General features: G+C 39.7%; 1 protein-coding gene across 1 annotated transcript; it reads right to left on the minus strand.

Moving 5' to 3' along the window:
- Positions 1 to 1503: 1503 nt before the first annotated feature.
- On the minus strand, positions 1504 to 7208 carry LOC115231764 (uncharacterized serine-rich protein C215.13-like). Its single transcript, XM_029801712.2, has 2 exons — positions 7003 to 7208; positions 1504 to 1925 (listed from the first exon to the last, which is right to left on the minus strand). The coding sequence occupies exons 1-2, from the start codon at positions 7124 to 7126 to the stop codon at positions 1519 to 1521; spliced, it is 531 nt and encodes a 176-aa protein (XP_029657572.2). The 5' UTR covers positions 7127 to 7208; the 3' UTR covers positions 1504 to 1518.
- Between the last annotated feature and the right edge of the window lie 7738 nt (positions 7209 to 14946).

Consider the following 14946-nt stretch of genomic DNA (forward strand, 5'->3'; position numbering starts at 1 on the left):
ATGATGATATATATATATATATATTATATATATGATAGATCGGTAGCCACTAACACATTTTTTTCTCTCCTTGTTTTTTCTGTGTCCCTTTCTGTAGAAGAGCATAGGCTCAAAACATAAAAGACTTTTTCTATTCCTGAGCGTTATACTAATACATCTGTTTGTTTTGTACACCACCTGTCTTTGTCTTTTGTTTTTTTTTGTAAACTCTCCCTATATATATATATATATATATATATATATATATATATATATATATATATATATATAGGCGTAGATGTGGCTGTGTGGTAAGTAGCTTGCTTACGAACCACATGGTTCCGGATTCAGTCCCACTGTGTGGCACCTTGGGCAAGTGTCTACTATTATAGCCTTGGCCCGAACAAAGCCTTGTGAGTGGATTTGGTAGACGGAAACTGAAAGAAGCCCGTTGTATATATGTTATATATATATATATATATATATATATATATATATATATATATATATATGTATGTTGTCCCCACCAACATCACTTGACAACTGATGCTGGTGTGTTTACGTCCCCGTAACTTAGCAGTTCAGCAAAAGAGACTGATAGAATAAGTACTAGGCTTACAAAGAATAAGTCCTGGGGTTGATTTCCTCGACTAAAGGCGGTGCTCCAGCATGGCCACAGTCAAATGACTGAAACAAGTAAATGAGTAAATATATATATATATTTATAGAATCATGTGTAGGTACATAGCAGAGTGGTAAGAAGTTTGCTTACAAACCACATGGTTACAGGTTCAGTCTCACTATGTGGCAAGTTGGGCAAATGCCTTTTACTATATCCTCGGGCTGACTGAAGCCTTAAGCATAGATTTGGTAGTTGAAAAATGAAAGAAACCTGTTGTGCATATATGTGTATATAAATACATAAAAACTCAACACCGTCGGTCACAAATGACCATGGGTGCACCTAATGGGTTCCTCTCTGGAGTACAAATCTGGGCAGAAAGTCTCTCACAGGTGAACGCACAATCTAGGGTTGTTTTTATAGAAGACCAGCAGTCGCCTATGTATACCAGCAAAAACTGTCCGATGAACGGCAATGGGAAACTCAGAGTAACAGGTTTTGTTGAATTTTCTGCTGCTTTAAATAATAATAATAATAATAATAATAATAATTATTATTGTTGTATTTAGGAATGGTCATTTTGCTAGTTTAGCCAATAAAAACACACTCACTATATATTTGGTGTTACTTTGCTTCAGTGTTATTTATTTTTTACATTAATCTTAATCTTATTTCGGCCAGAGTTCTTTCGTCACACTCCTGTGACCGCATCAGTGGTCCTCTGCTTTCTTCTTACTTATTTGTGTGTCTCTCCTTACTAACCATCAGCCATTTTGTATTTCTATTGTATGTCTTCATTTGCGCATGCTTATATCTCTATGTGCGTTTATGTTTATTTAATAATAATAATGAGTACTGGATTGATAAGTGCAGCTGAAATTCTTGAAGGAAGTGAAACCTTGCACAATCGATGCAATCTAATGAGAGAAAGAGCAAAAGATAAGGAAAAAGAAAGAAAAAGAAATCGGATAAAAATAGGGATTCTTACTGTAATTCTGTTCCTTTTGTCTTCGTTTTTTATTCTTGAGACAATGATAGATGAGAACACCAAGCAAGAAGATGAGAACAAGTCCAGCAGTGAGACTACCTGCGACGATTACAGGTAAGTCTTGGAGAGAGGTGTTGGCATTGGTGTGCGCCTGGGTGTCGCTCGGACTGCTACTGCTCTTCATGGTCACTTTATTCCCCTCCGTTGTGTGGCTGAGGGTACTCTTTGATGTGATACTAACGGTTATGGAAGATTTAGTGCTGCTGCTGCTGCTACCACTCCTGCTGCTAATGCTGCTTGACAAACTGTGGTGGCTTTCATTACTCAGAGCTGTTCCTGAAAGTAGATAATTAGAACTAGCATCGTTATCGTTGTCCTCACCTGGCACAGGGCCACCACCACCTCCGATGCCTCACCCCCCCATCTCGAATGATATTTGTCTCGCAAAGTCACTCGGTGACCCTGCCACGGCTGGTGCATTGGTCCACACCGTAGAGTGGTTGATGGCTGGAAATAGCATCCAGCTGTAAAAAAAAAAGGGGGGGGCCAAAATGGGCCCTTGCCAGAGCTGGTGCCACATAAAAAGCACTCAGTCCACTCTTTAAGGTAGCTGGTATTAGGATGGGCAACCAGCTGTAAAAAAAAAAAAAAACTCGCCAAAACAGACTGATAGATCAGGCTTAATAATAATAAATAATAATAAACTAGTCGCCATGATAGATCGTTAGCCACTACACACATTTTTTTCTCTCCTTGTTTTTTCTGTGTCCCTTTCTGTAGAAGAGCGTAGGCTCAAAATGTAAAAGACTTTTTCTGTTCCTGAGCATTATACTAATACATCTGTTTGTTTTGTACACCACCTGTCTTCGTCTTTTGTTGTTTTCATAAACTCTCACTCAATAATTATAGTAATGAAATTATTGTATACAGTGCTCAGGTGCACCACAACTTGTGCATATAAAGCATATGCAGTAACGTACAAATGTCTGGAAAGCGAACAATGTATGAGTCAGATACATGCTTGTGTGTGTATGGAGGGGAGAAAATCAGGTGTAGTGTTCGCTTCGCGAATCTCAGGAAGCATGGAAGTTTTGAAGGATGCAGTGCTCCGACAACTAACAACTGATGCTGGCAGTTTGTTCCATGCTTCAGCAACTCTTAGCGTGAAAAAATGTTTCCGAAAGTCATGGGAGCTGTGCTGTTTTCTGACTTTGTAAACATGTCCACGGGTGTTAGACAGGTGGAGTTTGAAAAGGTGCTCAGAGTTATTGTTAGTAAGATGGTTAATAATTTTATGGGTGTCTGCCAAGTCAGCTGCAGATGTCGGAGTTTCAATGTATCCATGCCCAGGGAAGTAAGGCGTTCAGAATATGGCAAATGCCAAATGGAGGGTATTCTCTTGGTTGTCAGATACATGCTTGTGTGTGTATGGAGGGGAGAAAATCAGGTGTAGTGTTGGCGAATCTCAGGAAGCATGGAAGTTTTGAAGGATGCAGTGCTCCAACAACTAACAACTGATGCCGGCAGTTTGTTCCATGCTTCAGCGTGTGTATGGAGGGGAGAAGATCAGGTGTAGTGTGGTGAATCTCAGGAAGCATGGAAGTTTTGAAGGATGCAGTGCTCCGACAACTAACACTGATGCCGGCAGTCTGTTCCATGCTTCAGCGTGTGTATGGAGGGGAGAAAATCAGGTGTAGTGTTGGCGAATCTCAGGAAGCATGGAAGTTTTGAAGGATGCAGTGCTCCGACAACTAACAACTGATGCCGGCAGTTTGTTCCATGCTTCAGCAACTCTCAGCGGGAAAAAATGTTTTTAGTCAACTAAAACCCTTCAAGGGTGTGCCCAAGTATGGCCACAGTCAAATGACTGAAACAAGCTGAAGATACATAAACATACATATATGTGTGTGTGAGATATCCACACACACACACACATATATTATACTAGCAGTGTCGCCCGGCGTTGCTCAGGTTTGTAAGGGAAATAACTATAAAGCATTTTTAGAGAGTTATAGCCAAAAAATAGCAAAAAAATGGAAAAAAAATTATGGTAAATTTTTTTTTTGAGAGTTAAAAAAGGTGGAGTTGCGTCCCCTGTGGTTTGTGTTTCTGATTCTCGACCCCATGTCGAATTTATCGATTTTTTTCAGAACTGGGGGAACTTTTCAAAATTTTCGCTGCGTTAGTTTTGAATTATGACATTGGGCTATGTGTGTGTCAAGTTTCATCAGAATCGGTTGAAAGCCGTGGTCAGGGTGAGGGTACAACCTGACAGACACACAGACACACACACAGACAAACTGCCGTTTATATAGAGAGAGATATATAGCACACATAAAGGGGAAAGGCCCCCTTTGACTATGAATGATTGTGGGATTGCACCTAGACAGTTCCCCTCTGAGGCACAAAATCAGAGCAAGGATATTTTATGGAAGACCAGCAATCACCCATGCATACCAACCTCCCCGCTCCACTGATTTTATCCAAGGGAAAGGCAAAGGGGCTGATACAGCTTGGCACCAGTGATGTCGCAACTCATTTTTACAGCTCAGTGAACTGGAGCAACGTGAAATAAAGTGTCTTGCTCAAGAACACAACACACAGCCTAGTCTGGGAATTGAACTCACAACCTCATGATTGTGAGCCTGATGCCCTAACCAGAGCCATGTGCCCATACCATAGCACACACACACACACACACACACACACACACACACATACAAAGTTTTCATCTCCTACATTTCAAGCAGAGATCAAGTGGCCACTTAAAGACACTCGCTAGCTTGTAGCAGTAGGTATTTTATAGCCCATGGTCAGACAGATCTATGATCCAATACATTCCAGGTGGGGCCGTGACATCTTTCTTCCCATATACAAAGAATATCAGAATGAATCATTATCCAAATACATCATTCTTGAAGAAATGGTAAAGTGTAATTTGATGGAGATTTGACAGCTTTTTCTAGAAAGGGAAAATGACCTCGTGGGTTTTGGGCTTAGTTTGAGGATGTGTCTCCCACTATTGCCCCAGACTGACCAATACTTTCTGAGTGAATTTAGTAACATTAAGTGTGTGGAGGCTTATCATATATATACATATATATATATATATATAGTTAATCCAAAACACAAAGAGAAAACACAACAACACGAGGACGTGGGACATGTATAGTGTTATTGGATGCTCAGGAAGGAAGGAAAGAAGGAGGGTCTTACGTTTCGAGCGGAGGTCTTCATCAGAAACATAGGAAAAGGAAAGATCCAGAGAAGGGAAGACGGAGGGAAAAAATCACCAACGGTACACACGCGGTCACACACATATATATATATACATATATATATATATATATATGAGTTCTTTTACAGGGCTTAGAAAAACTGAAGGACCACTGCAATATGTGTGTGAATCTGAGAGAGGAATATGTTGAATAAAATCATAATTACCTGATCCTTCTGTTTTCTTTTACCCAAAGCTAGAAACTTTTTAGCAACTCCTCATGTGTATGTGTATGTGTATACATACATACATACATACATACATACAAATACATACATACATACACACACACACACACTCACTCACACACTCACACACACACACACATACATACATACATACATACATACATACATACATACATACATACATACATACATACATTAAGGGTGCAAAAAGTTCCTGGTTTTAAGGGTATCGTGAAAGGCTTGGTTAGAGGCCAAACCTTCTGAGTTCTTTTACAGGGCTTAGAAAAAATGAAGGACCGTTGCAATAAGTGTGTGAATCTGAGAGGGGAATATGTTGAAGAAAACCATAATTAACTGATTCTCCTGTATTTTCTTTTAACCAAAGCCAGGAACTTTTCAGCACGTGCTCAGACAAAATTGCTGTTGTTATGATAATGATATCATCATCATCAGCATCGTGATAATTATCACAATCCTTACCATTTAGTAATTAATAGTGATTGTCTTCTGTTTAGCGTAGCCTGATTGCTCTGGCCTTTGTCGAAGCGATTGTTCCAAGTCATTACTCACCCATCGACCATTAGTGGTGCAACTTATTTGCATTCTTTCTTTCAGACAAATACTGGAAGAAAGAAAATAGCTTACTAACATGCATTCTTTCCACCGTTGGCCAATCCCAAAGTACTTAACAAACTGGTGGTGCCAGTTACCACATCAAATACTTCTATCATACTCATTGTTGTTGCTGTGGTTGCTGGTGGTGGTGGTGTTAAATTAGCCTTGACTCAACCCTGATTGAGCAGACCTATAGAACCAAAGCGGTTCTATAGCTCTGCCTAGTTAAGACACGTGGCTTAGTGGTTAGGGTGCTGGATTCACAATCACAAGATTGCAGTTTCGATTCCTGGACCAGGTGATCTGTTGTGTTCTTGAGCAAAGCACTTCAATTTATGTTGCTCAGTTCACTTGGCTGTAGAAATGAGAGTAGCCTGGAGGTGGGATGGCTTCTGCCAGGCTTCCACACCTTATGTACATGTGTGTGTCCCCTCGAGAAGACGTCATTTGATGATTTGTAAAGGATTATCATCACAGGGTTACCTGAAATGGTTTGCTCAAGAACAAATCATGCTGCCCATTTCATGAATTGAACCCACAGGTTCAAGATCACGAGTGTAGCACCCTCACCACTAGGTTAAGTGCTTTATGTAGTGTACATACATATACATATATTTATATACATACATACATGTGTATATACATATATATATATATATATAGAGAGAGAGAGAGAGCCCGGTACTTATTCTATCAGTCTCTCTTGCCGAACTGCTAAATTAGGGAGATGTAAACACACCAACATTGGTTGTCAAGCAATGAGGGGTGGGACAAATGCAGACACATATACACCCCCACCACACACATACATACATATGACGAGCTTCTTTCAGTTTCTGTCTACTAAATGTATGTGTGTGTTTTTATATATATATATATATATATATATATATAATCATTAGTGGAGGCACAATGGCCCAGTGGTTAGGGCAGTGGACTCGTGGTCGGAGGATCGTAGTTTCAATTTCCAGACCGGTTGTTGTGTGTGTTTATTGAGCGAAAACACCTAAAGCTCCATGAAGCTCCAGCAGGGGGTGGTGGCGACCCCTGTTGTACTCTTTCGCCACAACTTTCTCTCACTCTCTCTTCCTGTTTCTTGAGTAACGCTGCGATGGACTGGCGTCCCATCCAGCTGGGGGGAACACATACGCCACAGAAACCGGGAAACCGGGCCCATAAGCCTAGCTAGGCTTGAAAAGGGCGACGTTTATCATTATATATATAATCATTAAACTAATACAACATCTGCTAAGACTTTTCCCCTTCCGCTGTTGTCTGTTTTTCGTACTCATTTCCTTCTTAACAAATGCTTACAAGAAATGTCCTTCCTTACCTGTGTTTATGCTGAGGATTGTAGGGGTACCGAGTCCACTGGTGCCAGTCGAAGCAGCGATCGATACATTGTAGACTGAGTGTGGGGACAGGCTAGAAATAACAGCTGATAAATTGGATGTCATAAAATTTCCAGATCCTGATGTTGATGTTGATGCTGCGGTTGTGTTAGGAGATGACAGGGACTTTACGGAATCTGGAAAAACAAAAAAAGAAATAAAAACCATGAAAATATCATTATCATCATCGTCATCATTACCATCATCATCATCATCATCATCATCATCATCATCATCATCATCACCAGCTTCATTATCGTTGTCATCATTACCTATTTCTTTATTACCCACAAGGAGCTAAACATAGAGGGGACAAACAAGGACATCGACCCCAGTGCGTAACTGGTACTTATTTAATCGACCCCGAAAGGATGAAGGGCAAAGTCATCATTACCATCACCTCCACCATCACCACCACTACCAGCACCATCTTCAACCCCAGCACCACCACCACCACTCTCACCATCATCATAATCATCCAATGCTCATGTTCCTTGCTGGCATGGGTTGGACAGTTTGACAGGATTTGAAGGGTCTGATGTTTATATCATACTCCCATGTCTTATTTGGCTTGGTTTCTACTGTCAGATGCCCTTCCTAGCGCCAACCCCTTACAGCATGTCATCATCATCATCCATCATTTTAAATCCGGGTTTTGTCCCTGTTAACGGGGGTGGCCAGTTCTACATCAATGCCATAGCAACTGCCCTCACACCATCTCACCATCTTACCTGGTTTTGGGTGTCCTCCCTTTTCAAACCAACCCTCCCAACCTCCTGATCCACCAGTCCCTTCCACATCTTCCTTGATCTACCTCGCTTTCGCTGTCCATTTACCCCAAACTCTAGCATCCTCTTCAGAACATGTTCCTCATCCCTTCTTAACACATGTCTGTACCACAACACTCCATTCACCCTTGCCAGCTGCTCCACCGATTCCTCGAACCCCAGCATCCCCATCAAGTCCTCAGTCCTCCTCTTATCAAACAACCTAATGCCACACATTTCTCTCACTATTGCTCTCTCAGTCCTTCTCAAAATTTCCATCTCTCTCTCCCTCAAACACCATGTCTCACTCCCATACAGCATTGCAGCTCTCACACAACTCCTTTAGACCTTTCCTTTCATCTTCAATGAGAACCTTTTCCCATATGCATTGGGTGCTTTTTTTTCTTTCTATGGCACCAACATTAGTGGGGTCACGATTCTGCTTGCTACACACAGAAGAGACAAACAAGGACAGACAAACAGATTAAGTCGATTACATCAACCCCAGTGCATAACTGGTGCTTAATTTATCGACCCTGAAAGGATAAAAGGCAAAGTTGACCTCGGCGGAATTTGAACTCAGAATGTAATGGCAGACGAAATACCGTTAAGCATTTTGCCCGGCATGCTAACATTTCTGCCAGCTCGCCACCTTAATTCTGTTTCTGTCTACCAAGTCCTATCACAAAGATTTGTTTGGCTTGGGAATGGGGCTACGGTAGAAAATACTTCTCCAAGCGGCCATGCAATGGGACTGAACCAGGAACCATGTGGTTAGGAACCAACCATTTTAACCACACAACCATGCCTCTGCCTAACTATGCTTGTACCTTCTAGATATCAATAATAAAAATACACAATCCGAAACTTCTTAATCAATAGTCTGATATTGATCTCCTTGATTGTGTAAGGGTGACTGAAGATTTAATAAAAAGAAAAAAAAAGAAGAAAATATAACAACAACCTAATAAGAAATAAATAAATAAAAGTGATATCATAATCAAAGTTTTGTTGAGATAAATTCTCTGGAAATGCCAATCCGAATTATAATCTTCGAAATCTAAGGAAACATTTGAGGATTCTTTTTTCTTTGTTTTTTTTTGTGTGTGTGTTGTTGTTTTTGTTCTTTCCAAAGATTTTCTTTTTGATGTGGTTCCGAACAATATTTAAGGAACAACAAATAACACACACACACACACACACACACACACGCTTACATAGACAAATTGTTTACAGTAAAAAGATTTCACTTTCTGAAAAGAACTGATACTAATCAGTTTATTGATTTCAACACATTATTATTATTATTATTATCATTATCATTATTATTATTACTATTATTATTATTATTACTATTATTATTATTATTTTGAAAAGAAATAATTAATATTATTATTATTATTATTATTATTATTGTTGTTATTATTATTATTATTATTTTGAAAAGAAATCATTATTATTATTACTATTATTATTATTATTATTATTATTATTAATATTATTATTATTATCATTATTATTATTATTTTGAAAAGAAATCATTATTATTATTACTATTATTATTATTATTAATATTGTTATTATTATTATTATTATTATTATTATTATTATTAATATTGTTATTATCATTATTATTATCATTATAACTGTTGTTGTTGTTATTCTTATTGTCATAGTTGCTGTTGTTGTTATCTCCAGACTTGGTATTCCGCATCTCTGTTATTGTTGCTGGCGTTGTTGCTGTTGTTATTATTATTATTATTACAATCGTTGTTGTTATTTCAAAAACTTGATATTTCTGCTTCTCTGATCAATCGATTTCCAACAATTAGTATGAGGATAAAACCTTGAAGACTCTCTCGCACCACCACCATCTCCCGTCAGCACACTAACACCATTCACCATCACCATTATCATTATTATTATCATTATTATTATTATTATTATTATTCTATGTTAAAAATACATGTCTAATTGAGGTACATAAACACCCCACCCATTTGAAATAAGATGTCGCCTCCTTAGACATACAAATTTACACACAATCAGATATGTAAACAGAATTGCTGGCTTGGCAGGGTGGTACAGAAGCTTGTTTTACAACCATGTAGTTTTAGGTTCGGTTCCTGTGTGTGGCATCTTATACTATTTCCCCTCGCTTTTTGCGAAAACCAGCTCTGACCCCTTCTGTTGTACTTCATTCCTACCCCCACAGTATCTCCCTGCATTAGTTTTGTAAATAGGATGGTAACCTTATTAGTACTTATGAAGGCGTGTGGCTTAGTGGTTAGAGTATTCAGCTCATGATTGTAAGGTCGTGAGTTCGATTCCTGGTGACGTGTTGTGTCCTTGAGCAAGACATTTTATTTCATGTTGCTCCAGTCCCCTCAGCTAACAAAAATGAGTAGTAGTACCTGTATTTCAAAGGGCCAGCCTTGTCACACAGTGTGCCATGCTGAATATCCCTGAGAACTATGTTAAGGGTACACGTGTCTGTGGAGTGCTCAGCCACTTACACGTTAATTTCACAAGCAAGCTGTTCCGTTGATCGTATCAACTGGAACCCTTGTCGTCATAACCGATGGAGTGCTCCTATATATATATATTGATGTGGAGGCGCAATGGCCCAGTGGTTAGGGCAGTGGACTCGCAGTCGTAGGATAGTGGTTTCAATTTCCAAACCGGGCATTGTGAGTCTTTATTGAGTGAAAACAAGGCTCCGGCAGGGGATGGTGGAAATCCCTGCTGTACTCTTCCACCACAACTTTCTCCCACTCTTTCTTTCTGTTTCTGATGTACCTGTATTTCAAAGGGCCAGCCTTGTCACACTCTGTGTCACGCTGAATCTCCCTGAGAACTACGTTAAGGGTACACGTGTCTGTGGAGTACTCAGTCACTTGCACATTAATTTCACGAGCAAGCTGTTCCGTTGATCGTATCAGCTGGGACCCTCGTCGTCGAAACCGACGGAGTGCTCCTTTCATTAGTACTGGTGGCACTAAAAAGCAGAAGGATCCAGTACATGCTGTCAGAGGGTTTGCATTAGGGACCATGCCAAGCAGACAGACATGCAGTCCTTGGACCCATCAAATCCAGTGAGACTGACTAACCCATACCAGTATAGAACATAGATATTGATGATGATGATGATGATGATGGTGTGTGTGTGTGTGTGTGTGTGTGTGCATGCATGTCCATGTGTGTCCATGTCTATATCTGTTTGCTGCCAGTGCTTGACAATACTGGGGTTGCTTTATTTATGTCTCCATAACTTAACAGTTCACTCAGATAGACTGATAGAAAAAACACCAGACTGAAAAATTTAGAACTGGCTTTGATTTCATTAACTAAATCCTTCAAGATGGTGCTGCTGTAGCATGGTCACAGCACATGAGGCTGAAACAAGATATATATATATATATATATAAATATATACACACACATACACACACACACACACATATATATACATACACATGCATATATATATACATACGTATATATATATACATACATACATACACATACATATATATATATATATATACATATATACACACTAGCACTGACCCCTTCCCAGCACCCACATCATCATCCACATACCCACACATTACAGATGCACACACCTACACATGCACACATTCACACGTCAAAGTCACCAGCCCCTTATCAACACACACACACACTTACACACTCTCACCAACACACACACGCACATATACACACACACACGCACACAAGTACAAATATATATACATACAAATATATATATACATATATATGCACATAAAAATATTTATACACAAATATATACACACATATGCACATACAAATATATATCTATGCATACACACACACACACACACAGATATATACACATACAAAAAGATAAATATACATATACACACATGAAAATGTATATATACTCCCAGAACCATATACAAATATATATACACATACTCATTCACACATATACATATATACATCTGGGTGTATGTGTGCATGTGTCATTGTACCACTTGCTCCAGAGTTTATTAAATGCATTTCCCCTGGGGGTTGATAAAATATCATCTTAAAAGTTAATTCAATCAACTACAATACAGCACAGTTGCTTTCACAGTCTGGCCTTGCACCAAGAGCCAAGCAGGAAACCATAATCAATAGAGCCGATGGTTAGTATTGTACACAATATTAGGTTAGTGAAAGCAGCAGAGAATGTAAAGTGGTAGAAATAGATTGAAAGGCATGTTATAATGGTTAGTATTGTACGACGCCATCTAAGTGAAAACATGAGTTTTGTTAGCTTCAACATGGATTTGTAAAAGTGAATGAATACCTGTTGGTTTTGATAATGAGGATTTAGTGTACTTGATCAATAATATTACCTGGTCATTGAATTGGTTGGCTCTTTCTGTCATCAGTTGATGGTACTGCAGAGATAATAACTTGACCACCTATGTTGTGACTGAGCTATTTCCAGAAGATGGAGCCAAACTCCCTCCTTTCTTGGATATGTGATGAAGGAAAGACAAGTCAATACATTCAAAGCATCCATGGAGCTGCAGGTTATGAAAGGGCCTCAGATGCTGAGCCTTGCTGAAGAAATTACAAGGGACTGAGAATTGTGGCAATTTGCTGTCCTTAAGAAGACATGTCAAGCCAAGTAAAATCCCTGTAATCCACACATACAGGTTTGTCCTTCACAGGTGTCGGTGCCACATACAATGCACACCTATGTTAAGGCACCTGTGCCAGCGGCACATGAGGAGCACTCAGCATATTCTGTAAAGTGGTTGACATTAGTAAGGGCATCCAGCTGCGGAAACCATGCCACAACAGACAACTTGGCATTTGGACGGCTCCCTGGCTGGCCAACTCTTGTCAAACTGTCCAACCCATGCCAGCATGGAAAACGGACACTAAACGATGATGATGATGATGATGATGATCAGCCTAAGGCGGCGAGCTGGCAGAATCGTTAGCATGCAGGGTGAAATGCTTGGCAGTATTTTGTCTTCCGTTACATTCTGAGTTCAAATTCCGCCGAGGTCGACTATGCCTTTCATCCTTTCGGGGTCAATTAAATAAGTATCAGTTACGCACTGGGGTCGATATAATCGACTTAATCCATTTGTTTGTCCTTGTTTGTCTCCTCTGTGTTTAGCCCCTTGTGGGTAGTAAAGAAATAGGTATTTTGTCTGCCACTACATTCTGAGTTCAAATTCCGCCGAGGTCGACTTTGCCTTTCATCCATTCAGGGTTGATAAAATAAGTACCAGTTACGCACTGGGGTCGATGTAATCGACTTAATCCGTTTGTCTGTCCTTGTTTGTCCTCTCTGTGTTTAGCCCCTTGTGGGTAGTAAAGAAATAGGTATTTTGTCTGTCTTTACGTTCTGAGTTCAAATTCCGCTGAGGTCGACATTGCCTTTCATCCTTTCAGGGTTGATTAAATAAGTACCAGTTACACACTGGGGTCGATATAATCGACTTAATCCGTCTGTCTGTCCTTGTCTGTCCTCTCTGTGTTTAGCCCCTTGTGGGTAGTAAAGAAATAGATGATGATCAGCCTAATGGTCCCTCCTTCTGGAATTTCTGTAAGGGTTTGTTTCCTTAGTGGATGTTAAAAACTCTTGGCCTGTTTCTCAAACCTCAAATTTCAGTAAAGTTATGGAAAAATTGTCAGGAGGAAGTTGATTGTTCTTTGAAGATAACGATTTGCTTCCCGAAAGCCAGCATGATGCTCCACTCAGGAAGAAGTGGCTTTACACAACTTCGGCAGCATCACGACATGGTGTTGAAACAACTTCATCTAATTGCTTGACCCATTAGCATTTAAACCGGCCATATCCGGCCAAAAGTATTCTGCCTGTTTTATGTTCAAACTGGCCAGATCTGGTCTCTCACACCAACCCTACAATATCATTTAAAAAATTAACTGCTACCTCATCAAAATCTCATCGCTACAAGATAATACATGATTAGTTCAAAACAATTAGGATAAAAAAGGATTAATTTTGGCAGAATAATGCGAACACTAAAGGGTTAAACATGGCTGGGGTATATCTCGATTTTTGCAAAGGCCTTTGATAAGATTGATCGTGGAATTTGTAGGCCATTTTCACCATTGGTTGATGGTATTACAGAATCAGCAACTCAACCACCACTGCTGTGTCTGGGCTGCTTCCAGAAGTGTCATGGAGCATTGATGGAACCACAGGGGATGCTAGATAATGGTTAAGTATAACCACACATATGTGTCTTAGAGAGTCCTTATCCATGGATTTTTTGTTCTTTCTTTGCAGATACTAAAAATAATAGGCATGTCGCTCTAATCTTTATATATAAAGCTGAAGTTGTCTGTATGTGGCAGGTTTGGTAGCCTTCAACCAACACTATCTCCTCCGAGACCCTGCGGCACAAGTTGACCAAAATTGAGAGTATGATAGAAGAAGGCTTGCTCTTTCTTCCGTAGAAGAAAAAATTCAAATCGGACCATGTTAACATCAAAAATTATTTACATCAAAAAGGTGCTTTTTTTCTGTGAAAATCTCTATTTTTTACGATTTTTTGACTGCTGTGTCACCATTCTTCGGTGTATTTCAAAGAGAATAACAAGCTACATGATGCAAAATTTTTACTTTTCAAAAATCCCAATTCTAAAGGGTTGCAAAATTCCAATTCTAAAGGGTTAAAAAGAAAACAAACCCGAGCAACGCTGGGCTATACTGCTAGTTTCAAATATATGCAAAATCATGGAATGAATTGTCAAGAGGCAGCTGATCATATTCCAAGAAGATAATGGCTTGCTTCCACAGAGCTGCAGGGGTATGGCAGATATTGGTTAAGTATAAACATACATGTCTAGCTTAAGGTCCCTACCTAAGGATTTTCTGTACACTCTTAGCTATTTGTTGTTTGTTCCTTGTCGAGCCATGCCTGGCTCATAAGGGCCGGTTTCCCGGTTTCCATGGCATATAGGTTCCCCACCTGGATGGGACGCCGGTCCGTCACAGGTAAGCTGCAAGATGCAGGAGGAAAGAGTGAGAGAAAGTTGCGGCGAAAGAGTCATCAGAAGTTTCGCCATTACCTTCTGCCGGAGCTGCGTGGAGCTTAGGTG

The sequence above is a fragment of the Octopus sinensis genome, unplaced genomic scaffold, assembly GCF_006345805.1.
Source record: "Octopus sinensis unplaced genomic scaffold, ASM634580v1 Contig18779, whole genome shotgun sequence".
NCBI lineage: Eukaryota > Metazoa > Mollusca > Cephalopoda > Octopoda > Octopodidae > Octopus > Octopus sinensis.